Raw genomic sequence first — 19,158 nt, forward strand, 5'->3', positions numbered from 1 at the left:
TGTCTGTTGGCCATTTGTATGCCTTCTTTGGAGAAGTGTCTGTTCTTGTCTTCTGCCTATTTCTTGACTGGATTATTTGTTTTTTGGGTGTTGAGTTTGAGAAGTTCTTTATAGATCTTGGATACCAGCCCTTTATCTGTAATGTCATTTGCAAATATCTTCTCCCATTCCGTAGGTTGCCTTTTAGTTTTATTGATTGCTCCTTTGCTGTGCAGAAGCTTTTTATCTTGATGAAGTCCCAATAGTTCATTTTTGCTTTTGTTTCCCTTGCCTTTAGAGACGTGCCTTGCAAAAAGTTGCTTTGTCCAAGGTTTAAGAGGTTGCTGCCTGTGTTCTCCTCTAGGATTTTGATATATTCCTGTCTCACATTTAGATCTTTCATCCATTTTGAGTTTATCTTTGTATATGGTGTAAGAGAATATCCCGTTTCATTCTTCTGCATGTGGCTGTCCAATTTTCCCAGCACCATTTATTGAAGAGACTGTCTTTTTTCCATTGGATATTCTTTCCTGCTTTGTCAAAGATTGGTTGACCATAGAGTTGAGGGTCCATTTCTGGGCTCACGGTAACTTTTCTGACCCTAGACCATGAATCCCAAAGGTTTTAATTTATAGTTACATGACCATATCTCCCGGTTGTCCTGAGAAACTTCCAGTTTGCCACTTTTGTCCAACTCAAGAGTGTCCTAGTCTGGATAATTCTCCAGATGGTCATCATAACATAAACCAAATGCTTCAAAATATACCTTTATTTTTTTATTTTAAAGAAGGTACTGTAAAAATAATGGTAAAAAAAGACATAACAGTGTAACTATTTTCAGTTCTTCATAATTACATCTATTTGTTTCTAGTGTGCATAAATATGTTACTCATAGGAACAAAGTTATTAGAAATAGAACTTACCCAAATTATTTTAGCTTTCTTGCTTTTATTTTTATTTATTTAGCTTTCTTGCTTTTAAACAAAAATGAAACGCATTTACATTAAATAATTAAGAAAACTGAGATAAGAAGAATACAATCCATAGGCCCAGTAATTAAATACAGGCACTATGAGTATGTTGGTATATTTTTATATAGGTATAATCTTCTATGGATAAATTTTTTAACATAGTTATAACATGATACATAAACTTCCATATAATATTTTGTTATTAATCTGTTTCCACATTATTATTTAATCTTAATAATTTGTTCTGAAAAGTTTTCTTCTCTTATAGACTTGGAATAGAATTTGAAAGAAATACTCATCTGCTTTATCAAGTACATCTGCATGGAATGACCCTTTTCAGAGACTAGAGAACACCATACCAGATTCTAGTACCAGTCCTTCCAGTGACTGGCTGAGCCTTAAGAAAGCTTCTTAAATTTTCTGAACTCCCAATTTCCTTTTCTGTAATTGATAAGAATAAAAGTAAGAACTATAAAAGCAAATAGCAGTAATATAGCAGTACTACTAATAGTAATAATATTAGCTATCAGTTCTTGAGCACCAGAAAATTTTTAGTGTGCCTGTATTATGCCAAAAGTATCCATTATTGTGCTAGGCATTTATAGAAAATACATTATTTCAAGAATAGTCAAGACAGTCTTGTAGAGGAGCAATAAAGCTGGAAGACTCAGATTAACAGATATCAAGGCCTGTTTTAAATTTGTAGTAGTTAAGACAGTATAGCATTGGTGCAATAATAGACAAGCTGAATAGCAGAACAGTATACAGAATACAAAAACAGACACAAAGTAACAGTCACTTGATTTAATGACAAAGACAAATCTGAAGTGCAATAAAGTAAGAATGGTCTTTTTGGAAATGCTGTTAGGACATTTGTTTAACCAGATGGGAAAATGTACATTGATTCCTACTTTACATCACACACAAAAGTCAATTCCAGATAAATTATAGATCTAAGTATGAAAGACAAAATGATAAACATAGTAAGGTAAAAGATAGGAAAACATCTATGTGACATTAGAGTAGAAAAAGATTTCTTAAAATAGGACACAAAATACATAAATTATGCAAAAAGTTGACAAATTGCACTTCACTAAAATTTTTTTTAATTCTCTTCAGAAAGATATCATTAAGAGAGTGGAAAGACAACCATTTAGGGTCGGAAATCATTGTAATAGTATGTGACTAAGTCCTCATATATAGAATATATAAAGAAGTCCTGAAAATTAACAAGAATAAGACAGTTCCAACAGAAAACCAAGCAAAACCTGACAATTCACAACAGAGAATATCCAAATTGTCACCAACCATATGAAAAGTTGTTCAACTTTCTCAGTCATCAGGGAAATGTAAATAAAGCCACAATATGATAGTACCCACCTACCAGACAAAGACAGAAAGTACCAAGTGTTAGAATATAGAGTAGCCATAACTCTCCTGCAGTTTTGGGAGTTTATAAATTGGGAAAACCACTTTAAAAAGCTGTTTGGTAGAACCTAAAAAAGCTGGGCAGTTCTTCTCAGTATATAACTAGAAGAATGCTCTACATGTGTTCATCCAGTAAAAATGTATAGGAATCTATTCATAACATAAAAAAACCTGGAACTATCCAAATGCCAATCGGCAATAGTATGGATAAATAAATTGTGGTATATACAAATGGAATTTTGCTCAGTAATAAGAATGAATGATCTATAACTATATACAACAAAATGGATGAATATCAAAAAACATAATGTTGAACAAAAACTCACAGACACAGAAGGGTATATATTGCATGGTTCCACTTATATAAAATACAACAGAAAATCAAAACTAATCTATGCTGTTTAAAGTCAGGATAGTGATTACCGGCAACAGAAAATCAAAACTAATCTATGCTATTTAAAGTCAAGATAGTGATTACCATTGGTGTGGATGAGCGGTAACAATGATTGAAGAGAGCCTGAAGAGTTTCAGGGTGCTGGTAATGACCTTTTTTTAATCTGGATACTATGCATGTGGATGTATTTGGTTTGTCAAAATGTGTTGATCTATACATTTATGTGTACTTCTCCACATCTGTAAGATACTTGTTAAAAGAGGTGAAGACATATATTACCTTGAATTCATACCCCACTAGTTAAGTAATATCCCCATTTTAGAGATGAAGAAAATAGTGAGTTTAAGTTACTGAATTACTTTTAGTTACTAATAACCAGGCAACTATTACATAGCTCAGATTAAATGATCTTTAGTTTCCTGTCTAGTTCAAGATACTATAATTTTATAAATCCACCAAATTAGTATCCAATTAACTTTCTGATTTTCTTTTTATGCTAATTTTTTTGGCCTTCCTAATCTATTAAAGTCCAAATTTCTATATTCACAGATAAGTTTCCTTGATATTTAAAATAATACTACAGGGGCATATGGGTGACTTAGTTGGATGAGCATCTGATTATTGATTTTGGCTCAGGGTTGTGAGATCAAGCCCTGTGTCAGGCTCTGCGCTCCATGGGGAATCTGCTTGAGATTTTCTCCCTACCACTCCCTCTTACTTACGTGTACACTCTCTCTCTCAAATAAATAAATCTTTAAAAGCAATAAAATAATACTACAATAACCTTTCTTGAATATTGCAGAGTTTGTTATTTGTATTAATTTCATGTTTATTTTCTATGCTTACTGTTTTGTAGGCAAGCAAAGGTCGGACTACAATTGTCATAGCACACCGACTTTCCACTATTCGAAGTGCAGATCTCATTGTGACGATGAAAGATGGGATGGTGGTGGAAAAAGGAACACATACTGAACTAATAGCAAAGCAAGGTCTATATTATTCACTTGCAATGTCACAGGTATGTTTATGTGACATAATGCTATGTTAGCAGGGTTTTTTTTTAACTTTTCAGAGATCATACCACAGAAGTCCTGAATCATAATCTTAGTTTTCACAAAGCAACCAAGGTTTATTTATAATTCCTCAATGAAGAAATTCAATGTGACTAATATCCTCTTCAATGTGCTAGATAATATAATGAAAATTAAAGAATTAATGGGTACATAGTACCTAATAGTTGCCAGGCACACTGCAAATAGGCTTCAAAGCTTGTACATGGCCGATCCAGAACAGTCTAACTCTATATACTGTCATCTTTTTATGAGAACACAAATTTAACACATAATCCCTACTTAAATACTGAAAACATAGCTACAGAGGCAAAATGCAGAATCTTTCATATGGATGTTACAAAATGTAGAAATAACCAAAGTTGGTGGGGAGAAGGGGAGTTAGATTACCCATGGAAGGTTTCATGAAGAGGTCTTGAAGACTGGAAGGTGGGAGTTAGAAGAGGAAGAGAAGTCTGCGTAGGTGGAACAGCACCACGGAGGTAAGAAGGAACTTGGTGTGCAACAAACAGAAAGACCAACCTTCCTTCCATGAGTAAAGATGAATGTTGGGAGAACAATCAAAAAGTTATATTAGAAAACCAAATCATGGAAGTTCTTAGAAACCAGGCAGAAGAGGTTTTTTTTTTTTTTTCACTCTGACTTACTTTATTGTGTCAGAATCACCTAACACAGTGCCTCACACACAGTGGACATTCAGTAAATGCCTGCTGAATGAAGGGATGTACACACAGATGTATGTGTATATAAACCACATCCTCTCAGGTAGATCAGAAAGCTTATGATACCCATTCAAAAGGAGGCATGAAAATGCTGGAGGCACTCTGGCAAATTCCTTTTTTTAGGATCCACATTTCTGCATGCCAGGTGATCTCACATAGTTTTTTCATTAGAACACATTAATGTAAATTATAGGAATTAAGCTGTAGCTAACTTCGTCCTTCTGGCCCAGTCTTCTTCTCTTTTTTTTTTTTAATTATTATTATTTTTTATTTATTTATTTGAGAGAGAATGAGCTAGAGAGAGCATGAGAGGGGGGAGGGTCAATGGGAGAAGCAGACTCCCTGCGGAGCAGGGAGCCCGATGCGGGACTCAGTCCCGGGACTCCAGGATCATGACCTGAGCCGAAGGCAGTCGCTTAACCAACTGAGCCACCCAGGCGCCCCCAGTCTTCTTCTCTTGACCTGGAAGGCAGTCTTCTTTTCAAGGGGTCATGTACAGACAACAAATCTCACCCCTTTGCAGTTTATTTTACTTTTTCAACTTTCTGATTATATTTTTGATGTCAATATTATTATTTCATATATAAAGGACTTATACAACTCAACACCAAAAAAACAAATCCAATTAAAAAATGTGCAGAAGACATAAATAGACATTTATCCAAAGAAGACATTCAGATGGCCAACATGAAAAGCTACTCAACACTACTCATCATAGGGAAATGCAAATCAAAACTACAATAAGATATCATCTCACACCTGTCAGAATGGCTAAAACAAAAAACACAAGAAACAACAAGTGTTGGTGAAGAGGTGGAGAAAAAGGAACCCTCATGCACTATTGGTGGAAATGCAAACTGGTGAAGCCATTGTGGAAAACTGTATGAAGGGTCCTCAAAAAGTTAAAAATAAAACTACATTCTGACCCAGTAATTGCACTACTTGATATTTACCCTAAAAATGCAAAAACTCTAATCCAAAGGGAAACATGCACCCCCTGTGTTTATTGCAGCTTTATCTACAATAGCCAAATTATGGAAGCAACCCAAGTGTTCATTGAGTGATAAATGGATAAAGAAGATGTGGTGTATATATACAATGGAATATTATTCAGCCATAAAAAGTAATGAAATCTTGCCATTGGCAACAACATGGTTGGAGCTAGAGAGTATAATGCTCAGCGAAGTAGGTCAGTCAGAGAAAGACAAATATCATTTCATTCATGTGTGGAATTTAAGAAACAAAACAAATAAGTAAAAGTAAAAAAAGAGAGAGAGAGAAACCAAGAAAGAGACTCTTTAAATATAGAGAACAAACTGATGATTACGAGAGGGGAGGTGGGGGGGGGGGGGAGGGGAGGGTAAACTAAATAGGTGATGGGGATTAAAGAGTACACTTATCATGACCAGCACTGAGTAATGTATAGAATTGTTGAATCACTATACTGTACATGTGAAACTAATATAACACTGTATGTTAACCATAGTGGAATTAAAATTTAAAACTTAATAAATAATATTTCACAAATTAGGAAATTTAGAAAGTTATGACCCTCCATCTCCTCACCAAACTTGAAACTTCACATTTAAAACTCTAGCTTTCTCTACAATGCTAGAATGAATTATTTTTAAACATCTGCTATAAAGCAGTGATAATAAAAAAAAAGTTTGAAAATATAATCTTATATTGATTCAAAAACTGCCAGTTCTAATTTTATTTCACATTAGGCCGTATTTTCCTTTAAAAATAAAAGTTAGCTGTTATTTGCCAGTTGAATTTGCATGATTTTCATTCCAGAGTAGACTTAATAATTTATGAAATTATGAAGTTCAATATTTTCAAACTAATAAGTACAATAATAAAAGCAAATAGCTATGGTTAAATTAACCCTATTTTGAGATTTTTTTAAAACCACTACACTCAGATCTCTTTGAAGTAACATGTCTTTATTTTTCATTATAACTAAACAAAAAACTCTATTATTAGGTCTTAGGTTAAAGAGTTTCACAATGTAAGGAAAATAAAAATGGAGTGTTTGTGGTATAAATGTACAAATACTTAAAACACTGTATTCAAAATGGATTAGTAGTCTCTCATTACCTAAAATAATGTTCATTCTGATAAAACAATACCATTTTTAATATTCAGTGAACAGCTACGATATTCTGGGTACTGCATAGTAAATATAACAATCCATGATATCTACATAGACAGTAACTCATTTCTGAAACTCTAGAAGTGTGTATTTGCCACCATGCCTGTAGTGTCCAGATGAATCAGTTTATTAGAATCCATGATGATCATAAGTACTAAGAAGTTAATGTTGCTAAGAGAATCAATCCCAGGAAACATAGCAGTGGTTAGGATTATGGGCTCTGGAGACACTGTTAACTTGAAAATCCTGACTCTGCCACTTAATAGTTTTTAGGACCTTAGGCGAGTTATTTAAATTCTCTGTGCCTCAGTTTTCCAGTCTGTAACATGGGGAAAATAATAGTAGCTTATTTATGAATTACTGTGAGTATTAAATGAGTCATTCATGTGAAGTGCTTAGAATCATTGTTGGCATGCTAAATTTTATTATATTACTAATATTAGCATTATCCAATCAAACTTTTTATAGAAGTTCAAACCATGAAGATTAATGCTGTAATTATTTATCTTGAACATACATGATTATTTTCAAACCTATTCCTTTAGTCATACGTGATTATTTTCAGACCTATTCCTTTAGTGATTTTTCACATGAAAATTAAATAAAAACAGGTATAGATAGATACATACCAAAACTTCCTGTCATCATTATTTTGTCTAGCAGCCTTCTCGGCCTTCTTAGAAAATTTTATTATGAGAAGAGGTCAAAATTTTATTTTAAACTTGCCACAAAGTAAATAGCTCCTGAAAAAAGCCAAGTAAAAGATTTCTTTCTTAGTAGAGAAATTTATAGAAAAAGAAGAGAAAGTGATAGCATAGAATAATGTCTGATTAAAGATGATAGGCTACTATAAGGCTGGTTAAAGTTTACTGTACTTTGAGATGCCCGATTAACAGTTGTTAAGCTCGTCCAAGAATCACAGTCACTGGAAAGCTTTCCATGTGCCTATTCTCCTTTGCACCTAAATCCACCTAAGGCTTTCTGTCTCCCCTCCCCGTCTCTTCATGGGGAAGCCACAGATTTACTCACACCACATAGAGATGAGCAGAAAATATGTAGTTCCTTTATTTCACAGAATTTGGTCTCATTTCTCTGAGTAGCAAGAAAAGCAAAAACTAGACTTAGAACAATCTGGTTTAGAACTTCATCCTATCCTGTGATTTAAACAGTTTGTTTTGTTTTGTTTTAAGTTGTTGTCTCTGGGATTTCTTATTCTCTAGGAGCTGATCCTACTGATTTTGCTTTCTGAACAGTTTGGAATGGGCCGCAGGTGCAGGCCTGGAAAATGTTATTGTCTCCTGAGATTTCTCTCAGGCCCAGGGCCAGCATCACATTTAAGTGCCTAGCTATATGTTACAAATTTATAAGCTCCATAAAAGGCTAGGAAAAAGGAGTCAGAAAGAGTATCTTTGAGTCATCTCCCTCACAAAGCTCTTTTTACTAAAATCTGTCCCTACTAGTGGAATAATTGTTTTGAACTAAGGCATTGTTTTCTCCAGTTAATTGTACAGGTCTTTGGAAAAGAAGGCACAACAAGCTATTGTCACGCACTAACATTTTAGTATAAGTTGGACTTATTAGCTCTCTATCAAGCCTGAAAACTTCAGTAAGAGCTGCACAGGAATATAGACTTTCAGTATCAGAGGAAATGCAGTTTTAGAGGGATGCTTAATAAAAGTCTTGAATTTTGAAAACATTATTCTAATAGTAACATGTAAATTCTTCATTTAAGGATATTAAAAAAGCTGATGAACAGATGGAATCAGTGTCTACTGAAAAAAGTATCAACTCAGTTCCTCTGTGCTCTATGAATAGCATCAAGTCAGACCTTCCTGACAAGTCTGAGGAATCCATCCAATATAAAGAGGTAATGGTTTAACTATCAACAAGTTTTATCCACATGTTCTCCAATTAATTTTTATTTAATTCTTGTAATATTTAGAATTTACGATAAAATATTACTATAATACTAAGTGTACAAAAGCATCAGTCTTTCCCAAACTTCACTGTAATATCACTGTGATGCTCTAAGAAAGTGGCCCTCAAATAAGACCATTTATGTAATAGGTCATTTTGGGGGCAAGAAAACTTTTTAAGAATGGACTTGTTCTTCTTTTTCTATTTCCTCTGGGCATAACAGGAATTGGCTAGTGAAAATTAAGAGAACACTAAAGAATGCAGAGGTAGCAGATAAAAGTAGCAACCTCTACTGAGGTTGACATAGAGACCCAAGGAAGAGTCCTCATTCTCCTCCCCCAGGCAAGGCTGAGATTCACGCCTTACTTCAGAGGGCACAGCTTTGGTTCACTGATGGTAGAGAAGTTGCTAAGGTACCTCACTGGTGGAGTTTGCTGGAAATCTGTCCTGATGCCAGAACTCATTAGGTGCTAGAAGAAGCTATGGGGCACTGTTGGAACTAGAAGCTGGAGAGGTTGCCCTCTGCAGGCATTTGTGACCTGGCTAAAACACAGGCCAATGCTGTCTGAGTCCCCTGGTTACACCTCTCCTGGCCAAGCCAAGAACTGGAGAAAGCACTTAGTGGCCAAATAGGAGAAAACTGTACTCAGCAGGCACCTACTCTGACAAAACTGCAAGCAGAGCAGCAGAGAGAAAAGCTTATCCTGGAGGAGCCTTCCCAGGAAGCCACCCCAGAAAGAACAGGAAGAAAAATTCCCTCCTCCTGCAATGTTTTTCCAGTACCCTCAACAGACAGGGCTTGACATCTTATTAACTGGTAGAGGAAAAATGTTTATAAAGCAAAAGGGTGGATTTGGACCCAAGAGGTAATAAATCAGTAACCAAGACAGAGATGGTATTATTTTAAATAGAGGGAATAGCTAATATAATGGCCTGGAGTTGGGGGTCACAGTGACTAAGAAGAGAGGGATAGGCAGAGAGGTGTGTGAGATACTCAGGGACCAGATCTGGTAGCACCTGTGGACCACAATAACAATTTTAGATTCTTTTCTTACTCTAACAGAAAGTCATCAGGGGTTTTTAACCAGTGGTTCATGACCCACAGGAAAATCTAGATAGAATTCAAAGGCAACTATCCTGAATATAAAAAAATATCGTAACTTTTTTCCCCACCTATTGTTGATAAAAAATTAATTTAATTATGAATATAAACAATAAACTACATTAGTATTACCAGTGCCTATGATGTCACCAATAAAAATCACAGAAATTTTTTTTAAAGATTTACTCATTTATTTGAGAGAGAGAGAGTGCACATGAACGGGGGAACAGCAGAGAGAGAGAGACAGAGAGAGAGAATCTCAAGCAGACTCCCCACTGAGCTCAGAGCCGATGTTGGGCTTGATCTCATGACTCTGAGATCATGACCTGAGCCAAAAGCAAGAGTCAGATGCTTAACCGACTGAGCCACCGAGGCACCCCTAAAAATCACAGAAATTTTGATATCACATTATAGTTGTTATAGATATGTTAGAATACCTTCACACTCATCACTATTATATCTTGTTATTTAATGTGCTAATAATGAAGCACAACCATAACTACCACAACTTTGAACTTTTTGTTAAATATTTTGAATACTGTATTTCAATTAATTGGTTTTCTTTGAGACCTATGGGTTATTTAGCACATTGCTATAAATTCTTCTGGTAAGGAATCCTCAGACTTCACCGGTCTTCCAAAGGGGTTCGTGACACAAAGCAGGTTGAGAACTGTTGCATTAGGAGAATCTTATTCAGAAGAGTGCATGAACTGATTTATCTGATTTGGCTGCTGTGTGGAGAATGGTATTTGGGAACCAGAGTGGGATCAAGGAGAACAGGGCAGGGAAGAGATGATGGTGGTTAAGTAATGGACCCGATGGACCTGATTAAAGCTGTCTAATGAGAAATAAATTATAGATGGAGAAGCAGCTAAGATAGGAAAAATGTTAATTCAGGTAGAAAAGCAGTAGCCAACAAAGGAGCCTAAAGAATGACTGGAAAATAAAAGGAAAGCCAAGAAAGTGTAGTATCATAGAAGCTGATGAAGAAAAGTGTTACAGCTTTAGGAAACAAACTGAGGGTTACTGGAAGGGAGGGGGTTGGGGGAGGGGTAAATGGGTGATGGGCATTAAGGAGGGCACATGATATAATAATGAGCACTGGGTGTTATATGCAACTGATGAATCACTGAACTCTACCTCTGAAACTAATAATACACTAAATGATAATTAATTGAATTTAAATAAAATAACCTTTTAAAAAATAAATAAAATATGTAATTTCCCCTTGTTTCCTAAAAAATAAAAAAATAAAAAAAAGAGGAAGAGATCATTTGTGTCAATTGCTGTGAAAATCAGATGAAATTAGAGATTTCTGCTTCCAGCCAAGGTAGGTTAACCGGGACTGGATTTACCTTTCTGCTTGAAACACCTAAAAACGAAACAACACATGTGAAACAGTTTTCTAACATTGGACATCAGGCAGAACAAGATCGTGATCCCTGAGGAAAGGGAAACAAATGAGGAGACTCTTATCATTGGTCCAGGTTACTGCCTGGGTTGTTTCTAAGCCTCAGAACTAGAAGGGAAACACATGCAGAACACAGGAAGCCAAATTAGGGAGCATCCTCAGAGCAAAGACAAAAAAGAGACAACTGCTCAGAGTTCCAGAGATCTCCATAGGTTCTCCATTGAGTCTTCATCTGAGTACTGATCAGCACATTTATTGAGAAAACTGCCAAAGACAGAGGAAAGATCTACCAGAAAGGATGAAAGGAATAATCATTTTACAAAGGCTCACAAAGGGTCAGGAATAGTTCTTATTCCTTTTTTTTTTTTTTTAAAGATTTTTATTTATTTATTCATGAGAGACAGAGAGAGAGAGAGGCAGAGGGAGAAGCAGGCTCCCAAGGAGCAGAGAGCCTGATGCGGGACTCAATCCCAGGACCCTGGGATCATGACCTGAGCCGAAGGCAGACGCTTAACCATCTGAGCCACCCAGGTGCTCCAGTTCTTATTCTTTTTTAAGTTTTTATTTTAAAACTGTCTCAAAACAGTTTTATTAAAACTGTTCCAGTTAGTTAACATACAGTGTTATATTAGTTTCAAGTGTACAATATAGTGATTTAACACTTCCATACATCACCCAGTGCTCATTAGAACAAGAGCACTCCTTAATCCCCATCACCTATTTAACCCATCCCTCCCCTCTGGTAACCACCAGTTTAAGAGTAATTCTTATTAAATGAGCCAGAGTGAGCAGTTTCTAAATTCATGGGTCGTAGAGTTGGATATTAAGGAAAATATTACCCTGGGAGGTGGGGTGGAAGGGGTAGAAATAGCCCCATTCTAAATGCAGCTCTGAACCCAACTAACAAAACCTAAAAGCAAACATCAAAAGGATCAAACTATTTCCAAGTAATTTAAATGTGTTCCAGTACAAAGCTCAATAATATATATAAGAATTCAAAAATACTGAGGCACCTGGCTAGCTCAGTTGGTAGAGCATACAACTCTTGTTTTCAGGGTTGTAATTCAAGCCCCATGTTTAGTGTAGAGATTACTTAAAAAAATAAAATCTTTGGGGTGCCTGGGTGGCTCAGTTGGTTAAGTGTCTGACTTTGGCTCAAGTCATGATCTTGGGGTTCTGGGATAGAGCCCTGCGCTGGGTTCCTCACTCAGCAACAAGTCTTCTTGTCCCTCTGCCTCTCCCCCTCTCGTGCTTGCTCTCTCTCAAAAGATAAATAAAATCTTTTAAAAAAATAAAATAAAATCCTTAAAAAAAAAAAAAGAATTCAAAAAAACCCAGTGAGTAAAATTTAGTGTCTGGCATCTAATCAAAAATCACCAGACAAGTAAAGAAGCAGGAAAATAGTTCCCAAAATGAAGAGTAACTAAATCAATAGAAATAGACCCAGAAATGACACACTTGGTAGAATTAGTAGGAACAGTAAACAGTTATTATAACTGTATTTCATATGTTCCAAAGGAAAGGCAAAAACATTTGAATAAACAATGAAATTTTTTCCCAAATTTGGTGAAAACTAAGAACTCACAGATCCAAAAAGCTTAATAAATTCCAAATATAAGAAAGATAAGGTACATTATGTGAAGGCACATCATAATAAAATTGCTTAAAACCTGAAATGAGAAAAATTGAAAACAAGGAGAGAAAATCAGCATAATATATATAAGGGGGAAAAATAAGAAAATCACAAACTTCTCATTAGAAACAATGCAAACCAAAAGACAATAGAGTGATATCTTTAAACTAAAAGGGAAAAAAAAGCTCAAATTAAAATGCTACATGCAGAAAAATATTTATCAAAATTGAAGGCAAAGTACAGGATTTTTCAGGGAAAAAAAGGCTAAAATAATTTATCACCAGCAGATCTGGCTACTAGAAATGTTAAATGAAGGCCTTCAGGCAGAAGCAAAGTGATACCAAATGGAAATCTGAATCTACACAAAGGAATGAAAAATATCAAAAATAGTAAATAAATAAATGTGTTAATATAATAATGGTTAAGAATGATTAATAATTCTTTTAAGTAAGCTCCATGCCCAGCAAGGGGCTTGAACTCATGACCCTGAGATCAAGAGTTTCATGCTCTACTGACTAAGCCAGCCAGGTGCCCTAATAATGTTTTTTTAAGTATGTTTTTAAAGTAATTTACTTTTCTAAGAAAAAATAACATTACGGTATAAGGTTTATAACAGAAGTATAAGTAAAAATGTGTAAAAACAATAGCCAAATAACTAGCAGGGAGAAATGGAAATACTCTATTTTAAGGATCCTAAATGATATGCAATATTACTTGAAGGTAGACTATGACTTTAAATAGTAGTCAAAGTCAATTTCAGAGAAAAAAAAAATACCAGGAATAAAGAGGTTTTTTTTTCTCATAATTTTAAAAGGATCAATTTATCAAGAACTGAAAAGAGCAATAAAAATTCACAATTTTATTCAGAGATTTCAATACCTCTCTTAAATATTGATAAAACAAGTAGACAAAAATTTAGCAGAGATATAGTTGACTTTAATAGCACTCTCAGCCAGGTTAACCTAATAGACATTTATAAAGGACTCCACCTATCAGCAGAAGAATACACATTCTTCTCAATGCATCTGAAACATTTATCAAGATAGACCATATTTTTTTTTTTAAAGATTTTATTTTATTTATTTGACAGAGAGAGAGAGAGACAGCTAGAGAGGGAACACAAGCAGGGGGAGTGAGAGAGGGAGAAGCAGGCTCCTGGCCGAGCAGGGAGCTTGATGCGGGCCTCGACCCCAGGACCCTGGGATCATGACCTGAGCTGAAGACAGAAGCTTAACGACTGAGCCACCCAGGTGCCCCAAGATAGACCATATTCTAAGCCATAACACAGGTCTCAATATATTTTTAAAAATTCAAATAATGCAAAATATATTACTTAACCAAAGTAGAATAACATCAGAAATCAAAAACAGAGTGACACCTGGCTGGCTCAGTTGATAGAGCATGCAACTCTTGATTGCAGAGTTGTAGGTTCAAGCCCCATGTTGGGTGTTTAGATTAGTTAAAAATAAAATCATTTATAAAAAAAGAAAAAGAAAAGAAATCAAGAACAGAAAGTGGCCTGGATATCTTGAAATATGTGGAAGCTAAGCAACTCCCTTCTAAATAATGTATGGATCAAAGAAGAAATCAAAGGAGAAATTAAAAAGTATTTTGAACTGAATGAAAATGAAACCAAACATAATCAAAGTGTATCCTGTGATTCAGGAATTGTACTACTAGGTATTTACCCGAAGAGTACAAAAATACTAATTCAAAGGGATACATGCACCAGATGTTTATAGCAGCATTATCTAAAATAGCCAGATTAAGGAAACAGCCCAAGTGTCCATCAACTGAAGAATGGATAAAGAAGATGTGGTAAATATACACAATAGACTATTACTCAGCCATAAAAAAGAATGAAATCTTACCATTTGCAATGACATGGATGGAGCTAGAGAGTATTATGCTAATGATTTAATATCATTGAGATGTCAGTTCTCCCCAAGCTGATCTATAGGTTCAAATCAGAGAAAGACAAATACTGTATGATTTCACTCATATGTGGAATTTAAGATACAAAACAAACAAGCAAAGGGAAAAAAAAGAGAGAGAGAGAAGCAAACCAAGAAACAGACTCTTAACTATAGAGAACAAATTGATGGTTACCAGGGAGGCGATGGGGGGGGGGTGTGGATTAAATAGGTGATGGGGATTAAGGAGTGCACTTGTCATGATGAGCACCAGGTGATGTATGGAAGTGTTGAAACACTATATTGTACACCTGAAACTAATATTACACTGCATGTTAACCAACTGGAATTTAAATTAAAACTTTTAAAAAATAACTCATTTTAAAAAAATATATGAGATGAGACTTAAAGTAGTATTGAGAAAGAAATTTATACAACTAAACACCTATATTATATAAAAAGGAAAGACCTCAAATTAATAGTTACCCCTTAAGAGACTAGAAGGAAGAAAATCATAATAAAGAAAAAAAATTAATGAAATCCAAAGCTGGTTCTTTGAGAGTATCAATGAACTGAAAAACCACTGGACTGACTGAACAAGTTAAGAAAAAAGACACAAATTACCAATATCAAGAATGAGAGTGGTGACATCATTACAGGTTCTACAGATATTAAAAGAATAATAAGATAATCTTATGAAAACATTTAAGCAAATAAATCCTACAATTCAGATGAAATGGACAAATTCTTTGAAAGGCACAAACTACCAAAGCCCACTCAAGAATAAATTAATTAAAAAAGAATAAATTAATAGCTTGAATAATCTTAAATCTGTTAAAAGGAAATTGAATTTGTAGTGAAAACATTTTCCTTAAAGAAAACTTCAGGTCCAGTTGGCTTAACTGGTGAATTATACCAAACAGAAAATTGAAGAGGAAGGAGCTCCTATTCTATGAGACCAACATTACTCTGGTATCAAAATTAGCAAAGATGTTACAAGGAAACAAAATTATAGATAAATATCCAATAATGAACATAGATGGAAAAATTCTTAACAAAATTTTAGTAAATCTAATGAACACTATATAAAAAAAAATAATACATCATCACCAAGTAGGATTTATCTAAGAAGTACAAGTTTGGTTTAACATTAAGAAATTGATGTAATTCCTCTTATTAAAAAAATTAAAAGAAAAAACTAATCATCTCAATCAATGCAGAAAATTCATTTGACAAAATGCATTGTCTATTCCTGATAACTCTCAGCAAACTAGGGATTGAAAGAAATTGTCTCAACCTGATAAAGGGCAACAACAAAAGATCTACAGCTAATATCATTCTCAATGGTGAAAGACTAAGATCAAGAACAAGGCAAGGATGTACACTTCCCACCACTTTTAATCAACATTGTGCCAAGTTCCAGCCTGTGCAATAAGGCCAGAAAATAAAAAGAATCCAGATAGGAAAGAAAGATATAAAAATGTCTTTATTCAGAGATAACATGATTATTTATGTAAACAATCCTATGGAATGCACCCCCAAAAAGGTACTAAAACAGGTAATTGAGCTTATTACAAGGTTGCAGAATACATGATCAATATATAAAAATAAAAAATAGGAATTGAAATTTTAAAAATAATGTCATATACAGTAGTATCAAAAATATGAAATACTTGGGGATAAATTTGATTAAAAAGTATAAGATCCACACACTGAAATATATAAAATATCACAAAGAAAAATGAAAGGAGAGCTAAATGAGGAATATACCATGTATATCAAGAGTAAGAATGAATAAGAAGATTCAATATCATTGAGATGTCAGTTCTCCCCAAGCTGATCTACAGGTTCAAGGCAATACCAATCAATATTTCAGCAGGCTTTTTTGTAAAATTTGACAAACTATTTCTAAATGGAAAATCAAAAGGAAAAAATAAGCAAAACAACTTTGAAAAAGAACAAAGTTGGAAGATTTGTACTACCTAATTTCAATTCTTAGTATACAGCTATAGTAATCAAAATAAAGTGCCACTAGTACCAAAATAAACAAATAGATCAATAGAGCAGAATAGAGTTAAGAAATAGACCCACACATATGTGGTTAATTGTATTTAGATAAAAGTCCAAAGGCAATTCAATAGTGAATGTATAGTCTTTTCAAGAAATGATGCTATACCGCTATATAACTATATACAAAATAATCATCCTCAATCCATACCTCAGATCACAGATAAAAATTAACTCAAAATGGATTACGGACCTTGCTATAAAACCTAAAGTTAGAAAACTTCCATAAGAAAATCCAGTAGAAAATCTTTGTGACTTTGAATTTAGCAAAGATTTCCTAGATACAACACCAAAAGCACAATTCACAAAAGAGAAAAAATTACAAATTAGACTTCACCAAAATCAAGACCTTTACTATTTGTAAAACACTTTTAAGAGATGAAAAGATAGGCCATAACCTGGGAGAAAATATATGTAAGTCACATATCTGATAAAGGATTTGTGTCCAAAATATCCAGAGAACTCCCAAAGCACAATAAGAATACCAGCAATCCAAATGAAAAATGGGCAAAAGATTTGAATAGACATTTTGCCAAAGAAGATGTGCATATGGGAAACAAGCATACAAAAAGATGCCAAACGTCATCAGTCATTAGTGCAAATTAAACTTGTAATTGAGATATCATGACACACCTAATAGAATGGTGAAATCTAAAAAGACTGACTCTAGCAAGTGTTGGCAATGATGTCAAGCCACCAGTACTCCACATTTTGCTGGTGGGAATATGAAATGGTAAATTCATTTTGGGAAACAGTTTGGCAATTTCTTAAAAAGTTGAACATACACCTACTGCCTGGTCCAGCCATTCTATCTCTAGGTATTTACCTAAGAGAAATGAAAGCATATGTCCACAAAAAGTCTTGAATTTGAATATCCATAGCAGTTTTATTTGTAATAGCCAAATTCATGTCAACAGGTGAATGGATATATAAATTTTGGCATATCCATACAATGGTATACTGCTCAGCAGTAAAAATGAATGAAATGTTAATTTATACAATATTATTAATAAATCTCAAACTAATTATGTTGAACAAAAGAAGCCAGATGAAAAAGAATACACACTTCATGATTTCATTTATATAAATTTTTAGAAAATGCAAAATAATCTGTAGTGACGGAAAGCATGTCAGTGATTATAGGGGAAGAGGATGGGCAGCTGAGAGGTGTGGGAGAGGGGGGTTACAAAAGGCAGTAGAAAATTTCTGGAGGTAATGGATATGCTCATTATCTAATGGTTTCATGGGTGTATAGTTATATCTAAACTTACCAAGTTGTACATTTTAAATATATACAGCTTGTTGTATGAAAACAATAATAATTCATTATAGCTCTAAAATATATGAAATTTAAAATTCTTTAGGAGGGTTTGTTTCTTAACTTTTTTAAGATTTATTTATTTATTTATTTTAGAGAGAGAGAGAGAGAGAGCAGCAGCAGGAGGAGGGCCAGCGGGATGGGAAGAAGGAGATAATCTCAAGCAGACTCCCCACTGAGCACAGAGCCAGAGGCAGGGCTTGATCTCACAAACCTGAGATTATGACCTATGCCAAAATCAAGAGTCAGACTCTTAACTGACTGCGCCACCCAGATGCCCGTTTTTTAATTTTTTAAAGCCCTTTTGTATCTCTTTACAAAATATCTATAATTTCATATATTTTTATATCAGATTCTCTTAAAATATGCTATAACCTGAAACATATTTAGGGAGCACAGAAACTGTCATGATCTTACTGAAATTTTTCATTTTGTTTTTGTCTTACTTTATCCTTTTCTATCTTTATAACATTAAGTAATACCCATTTCTTTAACCTGTTATTGTATGTTTTTCCAAAGATAAAAGGTTACATTATTCTGTAGGAGTGAGATAGCCTGCCTATATTTACTGTCTCTAATTTACTGATGTTATGTCCTGGGACACACTAAGTCTTAGTTTCATTACAAAATGAGGTAATTTTATAAAGAATTTGACAGAAAATTTGTGCTCAGTGCTTGACAAAGAGTTGGTATGCAACTTTTTAAATTTCTGTATATTGCTTTGAACAGTCACCTAACTGAAAAGTAAGGCTTTTTGTGATGATGATCTTCAGAAAACTTCAGAAGGAAAGATAATAAATAGTCAAATTATTAAGTAACCCAATATAGGGGCGCCTGGGTGGCTCAGTTGGTTAAGCAACTGCCTTCGGCTCAGGTCATGATCCTGGAGTCCCAGGATCGAGTCCCGCATCGGGCTCCCTGCTCAGCAGGGAGTCTGCTTCTCCCTCTGACCCTCCCCCTTCTCATGCTCTCTCTCTCTATCTCATTCTCTCTCTCAAATAAATAAACAAAATCTTTAAAAAAAAAAAAGTAACCCAATATAACTGTGGTTTACCCATCCTGAAAATAGACTATGAAG

The 19,158-nt window shown here is 34.4% G+C and overlaps 1 protein-coding gene across 1 annotated transcript in view; it reads left to right on the forward strand.

Moving 5' to 3' along the window:
• Window positions 1-19,158, forward strand: part of ABCB5 (ATP binding cassette subfamily B member 5) — a 118,574-nt gene that overhangs the window by 53,213 nt on the left and 46,203 nt on the right. Inside the window, exons 14-15 of the mRNA XM_021689644.1 lie at window positions 3,629-3,790; window positions 8,452-8,586. Coding sequence (XP_021545319.1) covers window positions 3,629-3,790; window positions 8,452-8,586 — 297 coding nt within the window. The remainder of the gene's footprint in view (window positions 1-3,628; window positions 3,791-8,451; window positions 8,587-19,158) is intronic.

Source organism: Neomonachus schauinslandi, chromosome 12, assembly GCF_002201575.2.
Source record: "Neomonachus schauinslandi chromosome 12, ASM220157v2, whole genome shotgun sequence".
NCBI lineage: Eukaryota > Metazoa > Chordata > Mammalia > Carnivora > Phocidae > Neomonachus > Neomonachus schauinslandi.